This window comes from Engraulis encrasicolus, chromosome 1 (assembly GCF_034702125.1).
Source record: "Engraulis encrasicolus isolate BLACKSEA-1 chromosome 1, IST_EnEncr_1.0, whole genome shotgun sequence".
Taxonomy (NCBI): Eukaryota; Metazoa; Chordata; class Actinopteri; order Clupeiformes; family Engraulidae; genus Engraulis; species Engraulis encrasicolus.
Genome location: NC_085857.1, coordinates 44,505,156 through 44,531,022, shown reverse-complemented (window position 1 = coordinate 44,531,022; position 25,867 = coordinate 44,505,156). Strand labels below are relative to the sequence as shown.

The following is a 25,867-nucleotide window of genomic DNA, read 5'->3' as shown; positions in this document are numbered from 1 at the left end:
CTTATTCTGGGGTTTTACTATGCCACTATAAAGTTTTTTAAAATCTGTGTTGGTCAGGCCCCAAAGTGTGATTTCATGTGAAATGACCCTCATCCTACAAGCATGACACACTATACCTACTCATGTCAAATTTTATCTTTCTACATTGTACAGCTATTGTGTAATTATATAAAAACTAAAGCTGAACAAAATAAAGGGAGATATAACTAACTTCACTTTAAAATTGAATCATTTACCTTGGGTATCTAAGGAGCATTTGGAGTTTTTTTGTGGCTAAAACTGATTTGTTCTCATTTCTCTTTTTTTGCTGCCAGCTCTCTAGCTTATGTAAAAGATGAGGGCCAAAAGCAGGGTAGACGACCATTTGGCCGACATCAAGGAAGAGCCTTCAGAGGAAAAGCAGCACAGGCCTTACAGGACACGCTCATCTACGGCAAGATTCGCTACCAAACGGCAGCAAAGCCACAGTGTGTGTGATGACGTCTTGCCACACTTGAAAGAGGAACTTCAAGAAGAGACATTCAAAGCTATCTCGAGCAAAACAATACAAAGTTCATCCAAAGCAAAATCCCCTGAGGAATCTAAGCGCATCAACACTGTAAGTGACAAGATCTTGCCAAATGTGAATGGGGAAGCTGCTGGTAATAAATGCAAAAGAATTTGCAGAAGAAATGCGTCCGCTGCAAAATCATCCAAAGAACATAAACAAGAAAGTCATGATGACGTGACAATGGTGCAGGTTAAGGAGGAATCTGTCGAGGAAAAGATCGGACCTTGCAGTGTTGAGACAGCTGAGGAACAATCATCACGGTCATCTATGGCAAGATCCACTACCAAAAGGCAGCAAAGCGACAGTGCGGGTGATGACGTCTTGCCACACTTGAAAGAGGAACTTCAAAAAGTCTCCCCAAAGACAACACATTTGCCAAAAGCAAAATCCCTGAAAAAGCACAAGCAAGTGAGTAATGCAAGCGATGACCCCTTGTCAAGCGTGAACGGGGAAGCTGCTGGTAATAAATACAGAATTTGCCCTGGCAGAAGAAATGCATCAGCTGCAAAATCTGCAAAAGAACGTAAGCAAGTGAGGTGTGAGGAAAAGATTGGACCTTGCAGTGTGGAGACAGCTGGGACACAATCTTCATCATCACCACCTAAAAAACATACAGACGTCCACAACCAGCAGTCCTATGACTGTTCAGAATGTGGGGAAAGCTTCTCTTCGGAATTGCAGGTAGTTTACCACCAGAGACGAGTCAACTGCTCTGTGTGTGGGAAAGTATTTTCCAGCCAGTCCTCGTTGGACAACCACATGAGACTCCACACTGGAGAAAAGCCTTTCAAGTGCCGAAAGTGTGGAAAGAGCTTCGCCTCAAAGCCCACACTAAGTTCGCACTTGAAAACCCATTCTAACAAGAAGCCGTTTGTTTGTACAATATGTGGGAAAAGCTTTCTTGTCCTTTCTAGTCTTAAAGTTCACCTTAAATGCATGCATGGTGGAGAGAAACAATACAGCTGTGCAGAGTGTGGATCTACATTCTTGAGACCTCGAGATCTGAAAATTCACTATCGGATTCACTCAGGAGAGAGGCCTTATTCCTGTAAACAATGTGGCAAGTCGTTTGCTCAGAGTTCTCACCTGAAAACGCACATGAGATGTCACACAGGAGAAAAACCATACCATTGTACTAATTGTGGGAAAGGCTTTAGTCAGTCCAGCCATCTGAAGGTTCATACTCTGACCCACACAGGGAAGAAACCTTATGTGTGTTTGCAATGTGGGAAGACATTTCTTGTGTCTGGTAATCTCAAGTCTCACATGAGAGTTCACACTGGAGAGAAGCCTTATCCTTGTTCAGAATGTGGGAGACTTTTTTCCCAATTGACTGCAAGGAAAACTCACTACATTCGAATGGACACTGGTAAGATATGTTATTACATGGCTCGTTTTCATTCTGTTGATCAAGGATGTCAAACTCAATTTCTCCCAGAGCCAATTGAGGCCGCGGCCAAACATAAGCTGTCCATGCACACATTTCATTTTCAAGTCATGTGGACCATCTGCAATTCACATCTGAAATGATCTTGCGGGCCAAATAAAGTCACCCAGCTGGCCAGATTTGTCCCCCAGACCTGAGTTTGACAGCCGTGCTGTACGTAGATTGTGCCATTCATTTGAATGGGGCTCTCCAACGTCTGCTGGTTTGATATTTCTGGAGTTGACCTGTGAACAGCAGATCTCATCTCATCTAATTTAGTAGTATATGCCATGTCAATATTTTATCAGTTATTAATCATTTTGTAAGTTTTATACTGTACTGTGTATGGGTCACAGACGCTTTTAGTAGTAGACGTCACTGAGGTGCAACCACAGCAAATGCTACTGTTGTATGGGGATTACATTTTGTTTGTTTTTTTCTTATTAGATTCCCTAAGCAGCATTTACATTGCTCATACATTATAAATTATTTTCTGGGCATTTACTGTGGTTTGTGGGCATAACTGTGGTTGTTCACATTCTGTTCCACACAGAAGCAAAACCTCATGTGTGTTTGCACTGTGGAAAATCCTTCAGTCTGACGAGTGAGGTAAAGATTCACATGAGAATGCACACTGGACAGAAGCCCTATCCCTGTGCTGGATGTGAGAGATCTTTTGCCCGGGTGACTACAATGAAAAAGCACTACAACCGCAGGCACACTGGTAAGATGCATAAATTATTACTGTATTGGCCCGAATATAAGACGACCCTGAACATAAAACAACGCCCCCTTTTCAGGCTCATGTTTTGGGAGAAAAAGTATTTTGAATGCAAAATTTAGTTTCACAGTAAATGTATTTTTTTCTAACCGCTCTGTTTAATTCTTTGGAAAAATTCTTTGTTTTTCCACATTTGAATAGCACACATTTCGCAATATAATTTCCATGAACACTTAATTCAAAGAGCTCAGATAGCATAGAGACCCTTTTGCTGCGGGGTTACCTGTTACATCAGGGGTCCCCAAACTAAGGCCCAGGGGCCGGATGTGGCCCACCATGCCCCTTTGACCGGCCCTCCACCTCTGTGCACCTCACTATTTGAACTGGCCCAAAGACGCAATCCTCACAGAAAAAATAATGATAAAATATATGTTTAAAATAATTAATTTTGTTTATCAACAGGCCTGCCTACAGTTGAATTTTCACTAACCTACAGTAGTGTGAATCACCAGAAGTTTCTTGATAGTTTCTCATCTCACTGTAATATAAACAAGCCTACCATTTATTTCTATTGTATCACTCATAAACTGTCAATCACCATATTTTTCTAACCTTTCCTCGCCATTTTTACATGGTTATTAGAAAATAAAAGGAATATCTGTGCTTTCAAATTGAAAAACATGTGAAGTAGCCTACTCACTTCTTTTGCAAAGCATGTGTAATGATGAACTATTTTGTGCTAGAAATGATGGCTATAACAGGCGCCTAGTATACAGCCCACATGATTGATTCCGGACCCTGATCACCGTCAGGAACGATAATGTGGCCCCCAGAGAACAAAGTTTGGGGACCCCTGTGTTACATTGTTCATCTTCATTCGGTAATGAAGACTCTGCCAGTCTGATATTTCTCAACAGCAAACCTGTGGCAACATTTTTAGCATGTGTCATCTTAGAATTGTCTATTCCACACATGCAATATTTTGTGACTTTTAGAAACAGATGTCAGTGTGTTGCAACCTCACTAAATTCCACTTGTGTATGGATTTTTTTTTACATTAATTACTAATTATTAATTAATTTCTGCACATTAACTGTGCTTTATGGGTATAACTGTGGTTGGTCACATTCTGTTCCACAGAAAAACCTCACTCCTATCCTTATCCAGGATGTGAGAAACGTTTTGCCTACAGGGGTGCAATGAAAAAGCACTATAACCGTATGCACTCTGGTAAGATATTATTACCACTATTGTATCGATTCTTTTGTGTTTTAATTAGGGCTGGGACTTGATTAAATGTTTTAATTGAATTAACTATGGCGTTGATAAAGATTAATTGAAATTACATTTTAATCACACATGAATATTTGACTTGAGAACAGTGAAAAGTGATATTTTTCACATGATTTTAAATGTCAATAGGCTACATAACCTTAATGAACAACATATTGTTTATTGTTTTCAATATGATAATTCATCAAAATTAACAGACCAGTGTAATTGTTCAGGTATGAAGCTGCCCTTCACTGGTCTAATCCAGAACGTTGTAACTATATTATAGTGTGATTAAAATGAATATATTTTTTTGTCGCTTTAATGTTTGTGTAGTTAATTAATCAAAATTAATCATGTTAAGTCCCAGCCTTAATTTTAATTACTAATTATAAATCAATGTATGGGCATTCGTGTGGTTTGTGTTGGCATAACTGTGGTTGTTCATATTTTGTTCCACGCAGGAGAAAAACCTCATGTGTGTTCGCGCTGTGGGAAATCCTTCAGTGTGACGTGTGATCTAAACCGTCACCTGAGAGTTCACACCAGAGAGTCCTATCCTTGTCCACGATGTGAGAGGTGTTTTGCCTATAAGGCCGCGATGAACAACCACTACAACCGTGAGCACACTGGTAAGACACATTATTACATTTCTGTCAGATCCACTCTAGTCAAAAATGAGACGGGAAACAGAGATTTATTTCTGTATGCATACATTTGTGTTTGGGGGGAATGGCTCTGTTTGGAGGAAGTTCCCCGGCTTCTCCATGAGCTCCATGGAAGCCAATACAGGGAACAGCTGCATCCTCAGGTGGTGTGCCTTCCATTTAGCTGGAAAGGCAAAATACCCCCTAGAACAGAGCAAGCAACAACAACAACAACATGACATTTTGACAATGATTAGTCTGGTGGAGCAGGGGGGTGGTGGGAGCAAAACAAGCAGCAAAAAGCAATGAGAGGAAAACAAATTCTGTAGTTTAAATAAAGCGCGCTAAATGTCAGCATCCAGTTGCGAGCTGCAGCTGATTAACCAAAGCGCAGCTGATTAGTGGAGAGTTGTATGGGTTGGGTCGTCGTCAGCCAGTAGGCAAAGGGGCGCGTTGACTACGTGGTCTGCCAGAACTAACGCAGGTGGCTCGATTGCTGGTCTTCATTCTGTAAAATGTGCTGTTCACTTGATTGGGGATCCCCATCGTCTGCTAGTTTGATATTTCTGAATAACAGACATGTGAACAGCAGACCTGCCGTTTTTGTAATATGTGCCATGTCCGGATTTCATATTCCACATATGAATCATTTTGTGACTTTTGTGGCCATTCACTTGAATGGGGCTCCATAATGTTTGCAAGTCTGTTATTTCTGAACAGTATAATTCAACAAGCACACTTCTGCCAATGGAAAATTTTTTAGCCACTAATTCTTGTTTCATATCACTACACAAGGAGTCCAGGCACTTCTTGCTAAAAATAAGTCAATGTCGCTGTGCAACAGAATGTTCACACAGTTCTAAAACAGCACACCAGGTTTGGAAGTTAACAGACTATTTTTTGTTACGGAAGTCATTTCTAAGTCCCCAATGACTACACTTTTCATTAAATCATTATGTCATTGTCATAATTATGATGATCAATAAATAATTAAAATACGCATTGTATAATATTTTAGACGTTTATCTCCTAAATGTATTAATTCACAAATGTCTTCTCCATGTCCCACATTTATACCAGCAAAACTGACCATCATAATAGTAAATATGAGTTTGCTGTTTAGTAGATATTCATGGAAACATCAGGTTTGGCAATAGGCAGCCATGTAATAAGCACCGAGCATTGATAATGTTTTGCATGCAATGAAATTCATTATTCATAGCGTTCATAATTTTTTGTTCTGTTCCACAGATACAAAACCCAAACGAAGGTGATGCATGGTCAGATGACCACTACTGTGGGAACAGCCAGCAGCTGACGTTGAAGATGCGGAAGCAGTGATGATTAACTTTGTATGGAAGACCAAGCAGCAGAAGTGGCGACAGCTGCAAAAGCGTTTCTAGCGTTGATGGCGTCAAAAGAGAAGTTGAACTTCAGCTAAACATTCTGCATGGAATGACCTATGATGCAGTTCGGTGGCTGCAGGTGGCAGGCAATGGAATATCCACATTTACTAAACATGAGCTTCAGTTGGTCTCGCTCCCAGATCAAACAAAAATCTTTCGTCTTTCAACTTATAATAATAATATAATAATGTTTCCTGGCTGTCAGCAACTTCTTAGGGGGCTTTTCCTCATCCAACATCTCGATTACAATCGATAAAAAGACCTTTGAATTATTGTTGAATTTCTGCTAGATATTTAATAAGATTAATGTCTTCAATGTTGTACTGCATTGCACCATAAGGACACAAGCAAATGGAGAGGACAAGAGGTACTAAATTGACTGCACCCCATGTTGTGTTTCTACTTTGCCTGCTGAGATACTCATTGACACTTTCCAGGTTATTTCCAGGTCATTTATGTCAAAAGAGTTGAGTTGAGGGCAACTGGGCCTCTTATTTGTAGCCCTAGCGTTCATCTACCCAGTCCTTTGAGGAGTAAGGATTTCCCACGGTTCTTGTAGAATTTTACTTCAATATTCTACAGTTGCCATAGAACTCTGTGTTCAAAGTGTATAAAGTCTTTAGGAAATCCTACTGAGAGCTCAAAATATTGGCAAAATTCTAATCACATACTGTATATGTGATGGTACTCCTAAAATGAGACTAAGCATCTTGCAAGCTACAAAAGAGAAGTGCAGTTGCCTTCAACTGAAATATTATAACTATTTCTTAGATGTGTTATGATGACTGAATAAAAAAATGTGGGGTTGGGGAGGAGGTATGACTTGAATCAATGCTATGAAAAATGATTGCATTAAAATCTAATTTAATTAATGTCATGCTGTGTTTCAGTTTTGTTAACTGGTTGGCTTAATTTGTTTCAGACGGGGTGGGTTGTTCGTTTGGGAACACTAGTATTGTTTTATGCACATAAAATGATGCAAATGGGTCTTTATTAAAAAAGAGAAAAGGGTGGAGAGCATGAAACCTTCAATAGAGGCTGGTAAACAAGTAATGTGTTGCTTTCAAAGTACACGAAGGTCCTTGTGCACAAGCCTTCAGTTAGGTGCCGGTCAGGTAGGAAAACCTGATGAATGTTGAAAGCTTGGAAAACACTGCACACTACTGTTCTTTTTCCGGACCCATCACAAGAGGCAAAGAAGGGGGATAAAAGAACAGTAGGCCTATTCAGTTGCAGTTGCAGTGCTGCCTTGCAAAGTTGCATGGCTTTCATGGGTGAAGATGGGTTCCCTACTGGAATGGAATAATATAATATGTTGCATTTTACATCTGTGAATATTTCATGCATGTATCAATTCATTTGTACGCACCTACGTAGACCCTACCTAAAGACTAGAGAAAACTATAAAGTAACCCCATAGATCACCACATGGTTCCCTAAAAAAAAAAAAAAAATTGCCAATGAAAATAAAATACAGAGCAAACCTGCACTTCACTCCTTTACAGAAGGTGGCAGTATAATGTACATTTGGTTGTTTCCCGACTGCCATCAAAGGAAAGTAAAACAGAACAGCTGTGGCAACACGTTTGTTGGACAATCGATGGTTGGAAGAAGATAAACATCGGGGGCTTCGATTGCAGGGAGTTTCACTAGCATTTATTGTCCTTGAAATGTTGTCTTTCTTCATCTCAAGCCGCCGCGATAGACACTTTTGTTTCCAGGGGAGCAAAATAAACCTGCGTGGTATCCTCTATCCAGGTAAGTTATGAATAAGAAATTATATTCAAGATTCTAGCCTCGTTGTGCTTTATCCAGAAATCGGAAAGTTACCCAACTAGATGAGGCACGTTGTCGGGGTTCACCTGAAATAAAAGCGCACACATTTGATATGCAAAGGAATGAATGACAGGCGTTAAGGCTGGCTGATCTGTAGGCTACTGTTGCCTACTCCTCTTAAATTGTAATTTGATAGGCCTAACTCTACTCAATCAGAAAACATATTCTGTTATGATGACCTTGAGGAGTAGGCCTATAAGAACAGCAAGTTGCACTTGATGAAGATGTCAATATTGACAGTTTTGTCTAAATTGGCATAGTCTAATGCTCAAACAAATGAAATGCTCAGTGATTTAAAAAAAAACAATCTATAAAATCATTCAAAAATGTTTTGAGGACAATGAGGATTGGATAAGTTGAGGAGTATAGGCTACTGATGTTGTGTGTTTTCATATTTTGACAGTCTCTTATGGAGTCTGAATTGGCATAGCCTACAATGCTCCAAAATGAAGTACTCATTATGAAACACAATCTAGAAAATATTAATTTAATTTGGGATTACTTGCTCGGGTCACATACGCTCATTGAGTAGGGTCAGGCCTAATTAAATATCAAATGAGCTTATGACATTGTCAAATATATGAAATGTATTTCTGACAAACGGCCACATTGACATCAAACATTGACATCGGTGGAAAGAAACATTCAATCTGACGTAGGCTGTTGACTGCACATGGGCGGGACCTGGGCACTGGTTGAGCACAGGTAGGGACTCTGCTTTGGTTACTTAGAGATGATCTTTGGACCAAGGTTACATATTTCAATCATGGGAACTCCCGGTAACACTTTACTTTACGGATCGCTAATAAGGTGGTAATTTCGTGTTAATTTCATAGTTATTTCATAGTTATTTCAGGGTAATAACTGTTTGTTTTTAGTAACAACAGCAAAATAACCATACAGTTTCCAGTGCATTGTGTGTGTGTGTGTGTGTGTGTGTGTGTGTGTGTGTGTGTGTGTGTGTGTGTGTGTGTGTGTGTGTGTGTCAACAAAGTGTCACCGTGCTGCGAGTCATCAGGGTGTCACCACAATGCACTGGAAACTGTATGGTTATTTTGCTGTTGTTACTAAAAACAAACAGTTATTACCCTGAAATAACTATGAAATTAACATGAAATTACCACCTTATTAGCGTAAAGTAAAGTGTTACCGAACTCCCTTTGCTCCAGGGACGATAACAGAAACCCTGTAATAACTGTGACGCTGAATAAAAGGCCAACTAAATGTATGTAATGTAATGTAAATGTTTCCCTGTACTACTCCAGCTAAAAAGGGTCTTCTTCTTCTTCTTCTTCTTCTTCTTCTTCTTCTTCTTCTTCTTCTTCTTCTTCTTCTTCTTCTTCTTCTTCTTCTTCTTCTTCTTCTTCTTGACAGGTGTTGCTGCTGCTTGACAGATGAGGGCCAAGGGTATGTGTGACGACTACATGAAGCAGGAACCTTCAGAAGAGACGTCTAGACCTTACGGTCATTCATTACGTCGTTCGTCTCGCTTAAGCGCCCTTCACCAACGTCAGCAAGGCTACAGTGTAGGCCATAACACTTTGTCCACCATGGAGGAGGTTGAGGACAGCTTGTCCAGTATCAAAGAGGAAGTGGCTTTTGATTCCTTGTCCAGTATAAAAGAGGAGGTTGTTCATGACTTCTTGTCCAGTACAAAAGAGGAGGTGGCTTATGAACACTTGCCCAGTATAAAAGATGAACATTCAGAAGGGAAATGTAGACCTTATAAGACACGTTCTTCATCTCGCTTAAGCTCCATTCACCAACATCAGCAAGGCCATGGTGCCTGTCATCATGACAGTTTCTCTCCCATGGAAGGAGTTTTGCCAGTCATAAAAGAAGAACCCGACAAAGAGATGTTCAGGTCTTCCTCGGACAGAAGGACGCGGTCATCCACAGCAAAATCGAGCAGTGACGAGCATAACAAAGCCACCCATGTGAGCGGTGGAGAGGCCTTGCGAAATGTGAAGGAGGAACCTGCAGAGGAGGACAAATATAGCCCTTGCTCTGGCAGAAGAAATGTGTCTGCTGCGATATCCACAGAAGAACATCTGGACATCAAGGGTGTCAGTGATGGCTCAGTGGCACCTATCAAGGAGGAACCTGTGGAGGATCTGCACAGATCTTACGCTTACAGCAAAAGAAAAAGATCTGACACAGAACATGGATCACCTGAGAAACATACGGATGCAAAACACCGTGGATTGCTGGCAACGATCGCACCCTGCACTGGCAAAAGAAAGACAATGGAGGCAAATTCACCTGTTGAAGGAAACCATACAGGAGTGGCTGTACGACCCAACAAATCGTTGTCCAACACCTGCTCAGACTGCGGAGAACGCTTCTCGTCTTGGGTGCTGCTTGCCTATCACCAGAGGCGGTACTGCTGCGTGCAGTGCGGAAGGATATGTGCCAGCAGAGTCTCGTTGGAGAGCCACCTGATGATACACACAGGAGAAAAGCCCTTTAAGTGTTCAGAGTGTGGCACACATTTCAGACACAAAACCAACCTCAACGTCCACATGAAAACCCACTCCGACGACAAGCCTTTCGCGTGTGAGACGTGCGGCAAAAGCTTCCGCACCAAGGACGGCCGCAGCAGTCACCAGAAAATGCACGGCGGGGAAAAACTTTATGGCTGTGCACTATGTGGAAGCACGTTCTTAAGGCTCAATGAGTTGAAAACCCACAAGAGGCTTCACTCAGGGGAGAGGCCTTATGTTTGTACCGAGTGTGGCAAGTGCTTTGCTCAGAAACCTCACCTGAACACTCACATGAAATTTCACACAGGAGACAAGCCGTATCATTGTGATCAGTGTGGAAAAGATTTCACTCAGTCCAGCCATCTGAAGGTTCATATTCTGACATTATTATTATTATTATTATTATTATTATTATATATTGTCATTATTATTAGTCATCTGAATGTTCATATTCTGCCATTATTATTAATTATCATTATTGTCATTATTATTAAGGTCCATATTCTGAGTCATACTGGAGAAAAGCCCCATAAGTGTCTAGAATGTGGGAAGACCTTCAGGCTGGCGAACAGTCTGAAAGTGCACCAGAGGGTTCATTCTGGAGAAAAACCATATCCATGCCCCGAATGTGGCAAATGCTTCTCCCAGTCGAGCGAGATGACTGGTCACTTCAAGCGTTGGCACACTGGTGAGACACCATTTCTTTTTTTTAATGAATCATGTTAATTGAATGGGTAACCTCCAGTGTTGCCAGATTTGGCAGTTACCCGTCTGCAGGTACAAATGGTCAAAAACGGCCATTTGGCCGGTGTTTCTGTAGTGTTATGGCCATAGAAATCAATTAAATTTGTTGAAATTTGGCAGAATTTAGCGCCTCCAGGCGATTTCTGAGCACTGTTTGGGTGGCAACACTGGCCACTTGCCACAAACATCATGTCTTTTGTTTTTTGTAAGAATAATGTTAATAGAATGGGTCGCTTCAGGGCTCAATTCATCGAAAGGAATCGAAAATCGTGAAAGTGATTTAATCGTGATATCAAAATCGTGATTTCAGCCGGGATTCAATCGTGGTAATAGTGACCTGCCTTCAGGCGTCCTTGAAGCCAGAATATGCTGACAGGCTGGTATTTCCGGCCAAATATCTGGAGGTCCACCTAATTTTCATGCTATTCCCTTACACATAATTATTACAATTAAGCTATATTTTGTTCATCACTTGTATAATTCATTCTTGGTTATATTTATTCACTTCAAGCGTTGACACAGTGGTGACACCATTTATTCTTTCTTTTTGGTAAGAATAATGTTAATTGAGTAAGAAGTTTTTACAAAATAACAATAACCACATGCATTATACACATGAAGAAGAGAACAATCTCAGAATAATCTGATACATTTCAGTGCTTTTCTTCTTATCATAGTGAAAGTCTTCAAAATCAGTTAGTTTGGATTACTGATTAATTAATGGTTCCAACATGCCGTGTTCTGATCTATTATTACCCAGACCCATGTAGGGGGTTGGGCTAGTTATTGCAATGACTTAGCCTAGCAAGCTAAACCCATACAGTTGAAAGCTGACAGCTAACTGCCCCTGGGAGCAAATTCAATTTGCGGCCTCTAGGTTAACAATGACTGTCTGTCTGTGCGTCTTCCCGCGATGTCTGTGGTGGTCCAGCCTAATCTCCAAAAATTCTGTGCTCCTGGACACTAATGTTAAGGACACGAAATCCATGTCCAGGAGCACGGATTTTGCCAAAATTCCGTGCTCCTGGACACGGAATTGTTTTCTGTGATGGGCACACGGAAGTGCTTTCTAGGCTATTACCACAGCACTGTGTTAACTCTATCATTAGAAAATACATACCAAATGCTAATCCTAAACAAAATAATGCTATAGCAATTGAAGTTGTGCCCGACCAAAACATTCCCTAACCTTAACCTGTCATTAAAGACATATTTTAAATACCTTTTCCAGTTGGTTGCTAGGCTATCAAATTCATATAATGAATGAAAGAGAACTAGCTGTGCCCAGACCAAAACAATCCCTAACCCTAACCTGTCAGTAAGAAATGTTTTTTTTTTTGAGAAAAAATATTTGAAATTAGAAAAATCCTGAGAAAACACAAGACTGTGGAAACATAGAGCTGTGGGAGTATAGAGAGGGCACTTCTGTGTGTCCATCACGGAAAATAATTCCGTGTCCAGGAGCACGGAATTTTGGCAAAATCCATTTTGTGTCCTTAACATCTGTGTCCAAGAGCAGGGAATTTTTGGAGATCATGTTCGGGTGGTCATCAGGGGGCTCCAAACACACGTCAGAGCTGCATGCAAGAGCTGTATAAATATTTATAAAAGCCTCTGATGGTACATGCAGTACTGGCCAGGGGTCAGTTTGCCATCTCTGATTGGTCCTGGCATTGTCACACATTTTCCATTAATAGTGGATGTTAAGGTCAATTCAGGTAAATTGGCCACTTTTTTTGCATACAAGTGAATTGCCCATAGTGGCCCAATTTACCTGAATTCACCATACATTGGGTGGTGGTTACTCAGTTGGTAGATGAGTCTGTTCGGCACAAAGAAAGTTGTAGGTTCAAGCCCAGCTCTGTTTGACCCCTGGCCTTGATCGATGTGTCCTTCATATGAAAACCATGCATGTTGGATGTTCCAACAAAGTTGGATTGCGCCAACGAAAACTTAATTTAACTGAGGGCATAGTTGCAAGTCACACAGTGAAGCAGTATGTAATGTGTGTAATTTTTGGATGGTAAGTGACTAATTGTGCATTTTCTTGTGTATATTCATTTTCACATTACACATGCAAAACCTAAAGACTGTTTTGATGTTGTGTGAAAAACCTTACCTAACCTAACCAACCTTGTTTTATTTTATTTTTTGTGTGTGTTTTTCCCCCACAGAACCAAAGGCCGAATGTGCATGATTGTCCTGAAGGTCAAATAAACACCAGGTGTGTGTGTGTGTGTGTGTGTGTGTGTGTGTGTGTGTGTGTGTGTGTGTGTGTGTGTGTGTGTGTGTGTGTGTGTGTGTGTGTGTGTGTGTGTGCGTGTGTGTGTGTGTGTGTGTGTGTGATGGGGAAATTGGCACTTGGATGTGCATGTATGAGGGCTAATATATTAACCTTCAGTATTACATGTGTGTAATGGCAAAGCTTCAGAGTTGTTTTGTTTATGTTTGGTTTGTTTATGTGTGAAAAGGTTCAGCATGACACCACTGTTTATGCTATATGTGTGTGAGTGAGAGACCGTGTGTGAAGATGGGCTAGCTTCAGACTTGTGGGTGAAAAGCTTTGGTTGTGTGTTGACTATTTACACACCTGATGTAAATTACAATGTTCACTATTTACACCTGGGTGCAAATAGCATCTGCCTTATTTTTATTTATTTATTTTGTGTGTTTCAGCATCACCCTGAACTTAAGGGCTGTGCTCAAGATGAAATGCTTGAATTTGTAATAGTTGACTTTTTCTGTTACATTATATGCAGCATTTTCTTTATCCATCAGGCTGTGAATGAATATGTCAATGAAATAAATGACTGAGTGAGTGTGACCCTTTTTTGTATTGTTGAGTTCGATAGATTGACCGCCTATTGTACATCTGTTCTTGAATTCATGAGTTTTAGTCTTGATGTCCTGTTTTACATCATATGTAGGCTTTGTGGTGTTTCCTTTGTTCTTCAGTCTGTTCATGAATGAATGACGTGTTCGGTTGCATTAAATCAGATGTAAAATGTACTTTTGCCTTGGCTTCGACCTGATATTTGAACAGTGAGCAGACAGGTGTGCAAGGGCTTCAATCTAAAAATTACCCATTAACACCTACATGTTTTGACTATGAAGCTTTTTAAGTAATTAAGGGATGAATTCAAATGGAAGAGAAAGTCAAGTCTAGGCTTTATAAAACTTGAACTGGTCCCTCAAATGAAAAGGGTAGCCCACCCCTGCATTAGACTCATTAAAACTTATTTTGCCATTGTTACTAAATCATCATACCCACTGAAGAGAGACCGTACTAGTGCACAGACTGACAGCCACAACTGGTTTGTCTTGAATTCTTGGTGCTGCCGTTGTTGAAAAACTACAAATGCAGGCGGTGTTTGTGTTCCAAATTCTCTGAATGAATTAGGGGTTGTACACTTTGAAATTGTGCAAGGAGAAAGTCAAATTCAGGTCCAAAGATCTGAATCCCTGTCTCTACAAGATGATTTGAATTTCCCGTGGGGTCATAGACATAGCAGCGTTCAATGTAGGTCGGCTGAATTTTGAAATCTTCAACAAAAAAATAACCACTGTTGTACTGTGCATAGTTATTCTACTTCAATGGTGTGTTTTGCATATGGGTCAGTGGTCAATGTTTTTTGGGCTCAGACGCCAGTTGGTGCGATCACTGTTACATTACATTACATTGCATTTGGCAGACGCTTTATAACCAAAGCGACTTTCAAAGGAGGACATAATCAAGCCAACATCACAAGCAAATATAAAGTGCACAGGAAATATACAGAACAACAAGTGCCGTTGATTCCCTTGGATTCCCTGTTAATTCCCTCGGATTAATTATTAGTAGACTAATTGGTAAATAATGTTCTGAATCAGGAGTTTTCAAAGGGGACCCCCTGGGGGGCCACGAGGGGATGCCAGGGTGGCCGCGGCAGGTTGGCAGGAAAATATAGCAAAAAATGAAATTAATTATTTGATAAATTGAATGACGCAGCCAAGATAAACCAAAATATGCTTAAAATCCCAGTGAAATCATTTTCTTTCCAATTTTTATATGTATTATGCTCTAGTACTTGAATGGTTTGAGGAATGCACAAACTTTATCAAATTTTGAAACCAGGTGCACAGAAAAAATAGTGTGACACGGCCTATGTTTGGTGGCCCTTGGCTGGAATCTAGCGGTATGTAGGTCATGGTTACGTTTGGGAACCTCTGTCTTAGATAATCCACTAAAACAAATAAAAAAACACCATTTTATCCATGCAATAATGCCATTAGCTGTGGTCGCACCACGCTGACGTCTGCTACTATTAAAGCATCTTTTCCCCACATACAGTCATGATTTTATGCATGAAACACTATGTTTACAGGTATTACACAGTTGATATAACAATATACACAGAGCAGGAGAGAGAGAACAGGGTCTGGTTGAAGGAGAATCTTTATGGATGTCTGTTTCTAAAAGACTGGGCAAAGTGCACTGATATAATGCCATTCATTCATGTAGATTCACACACACACACACCCCTCTAAAAGCTGCTGAACCAGTCAAACTGCTATTTCATCAGAGTCTCCAATTACACAGAGAGAGAGAGAGAGAGAGAGAGAGAGAGAGAGAGAGAGAGAGAGAGAGAGAGAGAGAGAAAGCCTGTTTCTGTGTCCCGGTGAATTTCGGTGGTGTTTGTTCACCTAAATTGTGTGTGTGTGTGTTTAAAACTGTGTGTCTGGCACAGATCCCCCTTGACTTGGCCTTGACTGTAGCTCAAACTGCTAAGGCACTGCTACACCATGGATCCGGGTTCAATTCTGACCCATGGTCATTTTCCAACTCTTACTTATCTCTCTCTCTCTCTTCCATTGTTGTCTCCTCTCAGCCTATAGCCTTGCCTGGTTAACACCAGACCTTATCGCAAGTGAGATTGTCTTTCAGATTGAAATGATTGTGTAGAACTAAAGGCACTATGGAAGTTCCAGGCTACCTATAGCCTGCTGTTCAATAGCCTAAAGGCAAGAAAAGCCCAAAACAATTTAAACTAGAAATGTATTCAGAGAGTGCAGGCATCCGCCATGGAAGCTGTTTGATAGAACACTTGACTATGTTACACCCTATTTTTTTCCCAAGTCCTTCTGCCTCCTTTTTTGTGGAGTTAGAAACTGGAATGTCAAAATTCGCCCTATCCCACAATCGTGAAGAATCTTTTTTTTAAATTCCTGGATCCGGCTTGTGATCCGTATCACCACCAAAATGTATCCACTTGTTCCTTTTTTCATTTCCAACGACTCCACAAAGTTTCATCCAAATATGTTCATTGCCTTTTTTTTAGTTATCCTGCTGACAGACAAACAAACAAACCAATGCAGCCAAAAAGATAACCTCCTTGGCCTCCTTGGTAACAAATACTTAAATTTGTCATCAACACTTCCCCCTTTGTGTCCATGCATTTGATAGGCCTACGCAACTGCTGAATAACATCTATGTCCATTCACACTCGTGGTAGAGTAGACAGACATTGGTATATAATTAATATATAATGTTAACACTGTATTATTATTATGTTAATATGTTAATAAACATATTATGTTAACAGACAACACATACACTCTTCCTGTTTATGGAAACAGGTAGGCTTTAAAAAAAAACAATACGGGTAGAGTAAAAAGTTAAAGGGGTATGCCACTATTTTGGGGCTTAATACAGTTAAAATCTTTGGCTGGGGTTTATAAAGGTGGTAAAGTGTAAGCCGTTGTCTTGCTTTAAGACAGGTTAAAAGAGGGAATATGTCGCTAAGCTAGTGAAAGTCAATGTATCCGTGTAGCATTGAAGCATGCTACACGGATACATTGACTTTCACTAGCTTAGCGACAAATGCCCTCTTTTAACTTGTCTTAAAGCAAGGCAACGCTTAACATGAAAAATAAGACACTTTACCACCTTTATAAACCCCAGCCAACGATTTTAACTGTATTAAGCCCCAAAATAGTGGCATACCCCTTTAAGACAAAGAGTATAAATTATATGCACCATGTCTTGCCATGTTCTATTAATTATCATAATTCCTTCGGGACTCTCGGACAGTGGATTTTGAAGCGGACGGATGTGATGAAAAGTGGGTTGCCGTGCTTTGAACTTGCTAGCTCAGCCACAGATGAAACCACTGACTGTGAGTAATGAATTCTCTTTGCCTCCCCTCTGATGTAATCGTAGGAGGAGTCCTTGGTAATGAATGGAAAGATAACCTTTGTCCAGCAGAGCTAGTTTCACTCCTTGCTTGTCGTTCTGCATTTTGTCCAGCAGGTGGAGTGTCGAGCACCTTTCCTCTCCCTCTTCACATTCACATGGAATACTGGGCCAGAACACTGGAGCGAAAAGCCCTGGCTGCAAGGGAGTGTGTGTGCGTAGCCTACCTACCATACATGTGTGTAGAAATATCTTGGTGTAGTTTCAGCTTATGTTCACTAGGGGGTAGTAAAGAGGCAAAATACACAAACATCTGCTTTATAAGGTGGTTCTGATGATATGGAAAGGTTTTCTACCAAGACATTCATAAACCTTGAAAACAAAAAGTAACCCTATTCATCTGCAATAGCCATGTTGTGCTCTGTATTTTATCCCATATACTGTATGTCACTGAACCTGCCCTGTTTTTGAAGTGGCTTTGGATAAATGTTTGTTAAATGTATGGCAATATCAATATGTTACTATCATATTTATGTTTTTTGTTTTTGCTTGGAAATGGGAGTTTGGAGGTTATGCGTCCCAGCATGCAGGCCTATGCATCATGGTGGAAATAGCCAAGGTGTGAAACACAACTTTGAATGCCAAAGACGTCCAATATTTAATTTATTCCTCATATAAAAAATATTGCGCTTTGTAAACAACATGCAGCATAGATAGGCCTAATGGTACTTGCCCTCTTACTTTTTGAATGGTTTTCTTGTGTCAGGTCTGCCTTTTGCTTTATTTGCTTATTTTTGCTTTCCAACTGACTCCTACCAGATTTGGGATGAGTTGACCGTTCAATTGATGAAAAACCAATGTGTCCGGTGCATGTATAGAAATTAATTGACAATAAAGCCAACATGACTGGAGTCTAATGAATATGAACATCAACATAGATCTTAAGCAACAGTCAAAAGACACATAGTGTTTTGGTCACGTGACAAATCAACTTTATTTTCTTCCACTTTTTTATTTTTCAACATCACTCATCACACACACATAAACACAGGAAAGGGACAAGCCTAGTTGGCCCTATGCTGACCAATCAGCGCCGTGTTTGGTACAATACTTGTAGCCAATCACAGCTAAGTTTATCAATTCTCAATTAAAAAATAATAATCTGTGAACCCGGTAGCCTTTAAAAAGCATCGATATTGGGACCGGGCTAAATTGGCATTTTTGTTGGTGAGATCACTACTTATGCTTTCTGTTTTGTTTCTGTCATGACTATGAGGTCAAGAAGCGTGCAAAGCTGATGGTGAATAATGGTGGTGGTACATGTTGGTTTATGGAATATTTGCGGTTGCGTGACACCATTGGTGTATGTTAACTTTGGATGATAAAGGCTAAGGTTTTATGGAAAGAAAAACAACTCCTGAACATGTGGACAGATTTGGATCTTTGATAGGTGTGGACAAAAAGACGGCCTAACTAACCCAGGTGGTTATGAGCAGAGTTGAAGTATAAAGTTGAAGTAGACGCACTCTTACATATTTCAGTAATAACACTAGTGGTGCGATATTGCATGGTTTCCACTACGTAATATCACACTACTAATGAGTTGTAATGGCATCTGTAAGAAGACCTCTACTTCATACAATTCTGGGTATGTGGGTAAGGAGAGACCTGGTGGATGTGCAGACTGCAGATATACAGGAGTGTTACTCCACAGTTGGAAGCATCAAGAGACAGTATAGCCTACTTGCTATCGAGTCCCATGGCTTCTAGTACGCACTGTCCATACAGCGCATGCATAGTACATACAACACAAGTCATTGGCCCCTTGATGTCAAGAGAGGGGAAGGACAGCCCGACTTGTCGAATCACGTTGAAATTAAGAACAGCCTTTTATCATACTGAAATGGAAGCCATTGAACCCTTAATAGCACACATCTGGGTCAAAGACCTCCAACATGAAATTGTCATTCCGTGCAACAGATACTTTTGCTTATTGTAATTGTAAAATAAAACATGATTTTTAATTCTTTTTCAAGTGAATGCATGAAAGCCACTTGGAATATAAAAAAAATCATGGGTTTTTTGCAGTTGCAGTAAGCAAAAGTATGTTGCACTGAATGACAATTTCATGTTGGACGTCTTTGACCCATCTACACTTCTTAAGTTCTCAACATGTAAATTTGTGACTGTGCGTGTGTGCTTGTATGTACGCGAAGAACCAGGAGGAGATTTTTATCTTCAGACAAATTTGTTTATGTTTGTTTCTTGTCTGAAGGACCGGAATTGAGAAGAAAAAAAACCAACCAGCGCAGTGCAGCATTCATATACAGTATTTAAGAATATAAGATTTGTATGCGAGTCTGGATGCATGTGTGCATGTTTCACAGCAGTCCTTCCTTGGAGAGGTGTTGATCGGAGGAGCTGGATTGCACTTGGTAGAGCAGAGTAGAGCACATAAGAGTAAAGATCATCCCCTCGCCTTATGAAGAACCCCTCCCGTTTCAAATTATGGCTGCGTTTGTGACGGCTCATTTCTGCGCAGCGTGCATGCACACTTTCATTTCAATGCATTCTGGTTAGAATTTTCCAACCAGAATGCAGTGCAATTTCGCATTGCACAGAAATGCGCCATCACGAACGCAACCCACAATTGTCCCACCCCTACTGGAGTTCGACCAGTCCAGTCCAGTTGTCCCACCCCCTTTGTCCCGTGCGCCCTGCCTTGGTAAGCTTTTCAGCACATTCTGTCGATGTGAACTCCATAGTTGACATCACCCATTCCATAGCCCCCCCCCCCCCACAGTCCCTTCCCAGAACCCCAGAACACCCCCCACACACATACACATCCTCCAGTGCAGTCCCCTTCAGCCCATCCTGATAATGTGCCTTTGAACTGCAGAGTCCAGACCCCACCATCATGCCATAGCCCCCTCCACAAAACCCTTACACATCACATTATCCCCCTCGCCCGTCCCCTTCCCCCCTTCCCATCATCCCCCAGTGCAGTTCCCCCCCCCATCCGTCTCAGCCCGTCCTCAGGATGATGTGAACTCCGGAGTCGGTGAACACGGGTCCGCTCATGTCTCCCACCTTCAGCGCAAACGAGGCATCCTCAAACGGCTTCTGCATCTGACCTGAGGGAAACACACACACACACACACACACACACACACACACACACACACACACACACACACACACATACACAGGGGAAGAAGAGGGTTTCATACCACTGTGTTTTCTGTGTCTTGGATACTGTAGCAGAAGCCAAAGTGTAAAAGTGCAGCTTGTTACCGGATTGCGTGCCTGTATATATACACGTGTCTGTGGACAAACCTATGTGTCTGTGCACCCAACTGTGCGTGTGTGTGCGTGTGTGCGCGCGCGTGTGTGTGTGCGTGTGTGCGCGCGCGTGTGTGTGTGTGTGTGTGCCTTCTTGGCAGATGAATTCTTGGTGGGTGAAGTTTAGTATCTGTCGTGCATGTGTGAAGGCAAGCTTCAGCAAACTACATGCGTGTGTGTGTGTGTGTGTGTGTGTGTGTGTGTGTGTGTGTGTGTGTGTGTGTGTGTGTGTGTGTGTGTGTGTGTGTGTGTGTGTGTGTGTGTGTCATACCACGTCCAAAAGGTCCCAGGTCTCCTCCGTTCCTGGCTGAGCTGCAGTCACTGAACTGGGAGGCCAGGGTCTCAAACTTCTCATCGCCAGACTTGATGCTCTCAATGTACTCTGCCACAGACAAACAAAAACAACAACATCGATATCTACGTTATTAATCATCTTAGTGCACTTGTGGCCTGGTAGTTAAGGACCTTCCTGCCATGAAAAAATAAAACACAACAAAAAGGAAAAACTACAGTTGACCTTCGTCCTGCACCTTTCCCTGGGATGTGCACAATCCTCTCCTTCAACTGAGTTAAGGACTTTCCACCTCCTACCTCACTCATTGGCTGAGGTACCCTCCTTGAGCATGGCACCTACTAACCCGACACTTCTCTCCGACTAAAAGTTCAAAAGATCCATGCACAGCTTCTAGGTGCTGGTAAACGCAGGAATATGCAATATTTCAAAAGGGAAAAGTTAACCGCACACTTGTTTGACTTCATGCACTTTTATTCAGAGCGAACAACGTGTTTCGCCTCTGTGCGTCATCAGGTTCGCTTAACTTTTTCCTTTTGAAATACTTCTACAAGTAACTTAAAGTCGCTTTGGACAAAGGTGTCATCTAAGTCAGTATGTTAGACGTGCGTTCAATATTGTAAAACTTTGCACGTACACAACCTGCTTGTATTCAGTGTTGTCAACTGATGATTGTACTTCACTGACTGAATAGCATCACATGCCCCAACTCATTTAAGCTTACACTTTCTTTCTACAGAACCCCACCCCTCACTCCCTAATTCTTCACCATCAACATCATTAGAGCCAGACGTCTCTATATGCATCACAGTATGTGTAGGCGTATGCGGGCCTTTCAAGCGGTGCAAACCATGAGCAATACCTTAGGGCTGTGTTATACTTTCCATACCTTATTGCACACACACGCTCGCACCAGGGGTGGAACTTAAACATTTTCCCCACCAGCCACTGTGGTAGGTAGATTCGAAAATCTACCAGTCACTCACAATTTTTACCAGTCACCATTTTTACCAGTTCATATTCAGCCATTCCAAACATTATAATGCAAAGTAAGATCATTTTCTGATCAATACTTTTGTTTCAGAGGTCATAAATTCAGTTATTGTGATGACAATAACTCTTTTCATTACCAATTTGCTTAAACCTTTGATGTTGGATGCTGCATTGCTGCGTATAATTCAGCATCAACCTGAGCGCCTGTAGAAAAATTTCATCCTTCAAAGTGACGGGATGGTTGACATATTTCACCCGCCAAAGGCCAAATTGACCGTCATTGCCAGGTGGAATGCTTATTTCCATCCCTGGCACGCATGCACACACACACACACACACACACACACACACACACACACACACACACACACACACACACACACACACACACACACACACACTCCTCCTCCTCCACTTACTCTGAATGAGGTCCAGTGCCTCGTCCTTGCTGCGCGTGATATTCTCCTCTCTCCATGACGACGGCCTCCTGGACTGGTTGTGCTTCACCAGCAGGTGAGAGCAGCGCACCTTGTCTGGCTCGCCCCGCCCGTCACATGACCCCGTTGGCCGCTCCCATTGGCTGGCGTTGGTGATGTGGTTAAAATAATACACCCTGTCTGTGGGGGAGAGAGAGGGGAAACACAAAGCGTTTGGAGTGGGGTTAAATTAAAATGGGTCACATTGGCTTAGGTCAGTTCCCAACCCTACTAGAGATTTATGACTCTTTTTTTGGTCTTTTATAGCTTTAATTATAATAGTACAGTGCGAGAGAGAGAGAGAGAGAGAGATGAGGAAGGATTTGCATATGACCGGGGCCGGAATCGAAAACGGGTCACTGGGGTAGCAGCCCAGTGCCCTAACCGCAAGAGCCACAGTGGGGCCGATTTATGGGTGTTTGACAGGATCTGGATTTGAACGTCGATGATGATCAGGCTAACACACCCTGACTCTATGTGAATAGCACGTACACATGACACTTGGAATCTAATATAGGATAGGTGTTTTGAAGACAGGTGTAATGAAGCATATATTGCAATTCCACATTTGATTTATGTATTCGTCCTAAAGACATCATAGTGTAATGACTATATAAACTCATGTAGTTCCAACACAATATTAATAAATGAAGTTCTTCAGTAAATCCTAAAAGAAGTCCAGTTGGACACCTAACTCTTTTGACCAAGAGTGTAACCTGTGAACCACTGATTCAGGGATAGCTCTAGTTCTAGCTGACCGAGACTTGAGGTGCAGTGTGCGGTAGCTCTGGCCTAGAGACTACACACACAAGGTCTATTTAGGCAACGCGACACCGTAGTTGGGCTTGGGCCTAGTAGGCACAGAATGAATGGAACACAGAATGACTAATTCGCGCCAGATACACAAACCCCATTCTATGACTTTCCCGCGAAGTTCAATGTTATTGATCAAGCAGACTTTATCATTTAATGACTAGGGTGAGAACATGTCCTTACTTGAGTATCTCCAAGACAGACAGAGAGGTTCTCAACGATAAAAACATTGAGAGGAAATTGTGCTAGCTGATTTTAGCTGACTAACACAACTACAACAGTGGTGGTCATGCTACCTAGCACAACATTGCTAGAATTTAACAAGGTAGCACAGCACAAGGTTATGCATGTCGTTTTGTACAGTCCCCCGCCAAGAGGGAGCCAGCAGGGACATGTGTTTTGCTGACAAAGTTACGTACTGTACAATATTGCATTGACTGGTGGCCAGGGAACAACAGTGCTGCAGTTAGCTAACGTCAGCTAACAGGGGTCTAGCCTCCGTTGCATGCGAATTGCAGTTGGATGACAATGTTGATTGTAAAACGCGTGCCTTGTTTGATTGATCACTGGACTTACTTGAACTGCGACTCATGCGCTTCTCCCATCCGGACGGTAATTTCTCATCATCTGCCATTTTTATCGGGTAATAAGTATTTGTTGGTCAGCTTCCCCCGTTGTCACACTGCACCCTTTTCCAAATGTTGCACTTGCTCCTCGTCAACAGAGGGCAGAAGAGATGTGAGCAGCACCGGGCGTGAACCAGAAATAGACGTATTAAAACAAGAAGTAATATGTATCTGTTTCAAGCAAATTATAATAACGACAATTCCTTCTAGTATCACACATTCGGTTAACACGAGCAGAGAAAATGGTTTTGTCCAGTTTTATGACAGTTTGGGTAAATCTATGTCAATTCACGACAGTTTTTCCTGCACGACAATACGGAACGGGCGACGGCATTCCCTCTTGCACCTCACGTGCGAACTTATTGGTCAGTATTTGCTGTCACTCATTATTTACAGCGTTTGATTGGCTCTTACCAGTTGTAACCGGGGTTTGTTTTCCGCCTGATCAAGAACACCAAACGTGCAAGCTTCGTCTTCTTTTTCTGTGGATATTTGCTGAATTTGGGCAAAAAACAAGTTAGTATACAACACGTTTTCAGCATGCCAACAGCCTGAATCAAAGTCTTTTCCACTTGTGAATGGACTGCCTGTAATACTACACATGTGGCAGATCTTCTACCATGAATGGTCATTCACTTAAGCGTCTGTCAACGTTAGCGAGATGTAGTATTAGCATGTTAAATGTATTGTGGGATAATTCCAGAATTGCATTTCAAGTTGCCTGCCATGTAACCAAAAACACTGTCTGTACCATAAATGATCATTGGTGGCAGGCGCATGACGTGAGGTTGAATTGGCGTTACCCTAGTACAGTACTTTCTTGCTTATCCCTTGTTATGTAGCTTTCAATGCAGTGTACTTGTTGGCAATGAATGCAAGCTAACTTTTTGACATGAGAAGGCTTGTAGCAACCCAATGTAAGTAGGCGGCTGGATGTGAGTGCCCGGATATCCGCCCGAGTATTTGCATGCATTTGCATTCATTTCCACCATCAGGAATGCTTTGCGGTACCACAGCTACCCTATGTGAGTCGCGCTGTGTCGCCTGACTGTCCCTTCTATAATATGACTGTAGCCTACCGTAACAACTCGGCCTCGGTCCCCGCGGCAAATATCCACCACACCACCACGGGTCCTCTGGTGTTGTGACCGTTTTAGGATCTTTTTTTCATATCCAATACTTGCACATTAAGAGTGACAATTCCATCATGGATGTTTAAACGATATGTGCGAATGCAGTCATGTTGAATTTAGGGTGGCCAAACCATGCCATGTCATGAAGAACGTGCATCACATTATTTAAACAGCTCGTGTAAACGGTTATCCTGAGTGCCCGTGTCTTTTTGGAGATCGGAGGCTTGATTAGCAATGGGAGAGAAATTAGTTGTGCGTGCGCACACGTCTGCACAATAGGCTGTCCACCGGACACGAAGTTACTGGCTCCAATATTTCAGCGTCCCGCTTGATTCTGTACTGACACTTTTAAGTTTAAATGAATAGGCTATGTCTAAATTATAGGCTCTAGTCTCCAATGTGCCTAGTTTCACGTGTTGTTGGCATCAATCTGCACAATAGGCCTATGCGGCATAACTTTTCGAGGGCTACATTTAGACCGGGTAAAGTATCGAGCATGGTCTGTCCCTTCAATAATATTAAGAGTGTCCCGTAACAACTCGGTCTCGGCCCCCGCCGCAAGTAGGCCTATCCTCCACCACGAAGGTCCTCTGATGTTGTGACCGTTTTAGGATATTTTCATATAATACAGAAATAAGAGCGTGCGCGCGCGCCTCTGACTGTATCTAGACACGGAGGGAGAATGGCTCCAATATTTATATTCAGCGCCCAGTTTAATTCTGCACTGACACTTTTAAATGTTATGCCCAGATATTCTTTTAACTTGTTGGATATCCTGATATTATGTTTCACTAATGTAAGGAGTAAAACTCAGAAACTTCCCGGGTGCTAGCTACATTTAGACTGGGTAAACTCGTGACTTTAATGCCTTCCGAAACGGGCTATTCCAGTGTCTATTTTAGACTATAGCCTAGCCTTGTGCAAAACTTTTTATT

At 41.7% G+C, this 25,867-nt stretch overlaps 3 protein-coding genes across 5 annotated transcripts; 2 read left to right on the top strand and 1 right to left on the bottom strand.

Moving 5' to 3' along the window:
* Positions 1–283: 283 nt before the first annotated feature.
* On the top strand, positions 284–5,950 carry LOC134452817 (oocyte zinc finger protein XlCOF6-like). Its single transcript, XM_063203437.1, has 5 exons — positions 284–1,919; positions 2,530–2,700; positions 3,838–3,927; positions 4,434–4,601; positions 5,868–5,950. Exons 1-5 carry the CDS (start codon positions 335–337, stop codon positions 5,888–5,890), a joined length of 2,037 nt encoding a protein of 678 aa, XP_063059507.1. The 5' UTR covers positions 284–334; the 3' UTR covers positions 5,891–5,950.
* A 1,693-nt stretch (positions 5,951–7,643) lies between these two features.
* On the top strand, positions 7,644–14,094 carry LOC134452864 (zinc finger protein 260-like). 3 transcript variants are annotated; one of them, XM_063203506.1, is made up of 4 exons: positions 7,644–7,780; positions 9,233–10,710; positions 10,837–11,029; positions 13,260–14,094. In XM_063203506.1, the coding sequence occupies exons 2-4, from the start codon at positions 9,253–9,255 to the stop codon at positions 13,280–13,282; spliced, it is 1,674 nt and encodes a 557-aa protein (XP_063059576.1). In that variant the 5' UTR covers positions 7,644–7,780; positions 9,233–9,252; the 3' UTR covers positions 13,283–14,094. The 3 variants fall into 3 exon arrangements, with proteins under 3 accessions (XP_063059576.1, XP_063059594.1, XP_063059586.1); XM_063203524.1 differs by lacking the exon at positions 13,260–14,094 and adding an exon at positions 11,597–11,635; XM_063203516.1 differs by lacking the exon at positions 7,644–7,780 and adding an exon at positions 8,460–8,563.
* Positions 14,095–20,273: 6,179 nt separating this feature from the next.
* pin1 (peptidylprolyl cis/trans isomerase, NIMA-interacting 1) lies at positions 20,274–23,912 on the bottom strand. The gene is made up of 4 exons (XM_063203728.1): positions 23,750–23,912; positions 22,304–22,501; positions 20,871–20,981; positions 20,274–20,391 (listed from the first exon to the last, which is right to left on the bottom strand). The coding sequence occupies exons 1-4, from the start codon at positions 23,805–23,807 to the stop codon at positions 20,282–20,284; spliced, it is 477 nt and encodes a 158-aa protein (XP_063059798.1). The 5' UTR covers positions 23,808–23,912; the 3' UTR covers positions 20,274–20,281.
* Between the last annotated feature and the right edge of the window lie 1,955 nt (positions 23,913–25,867).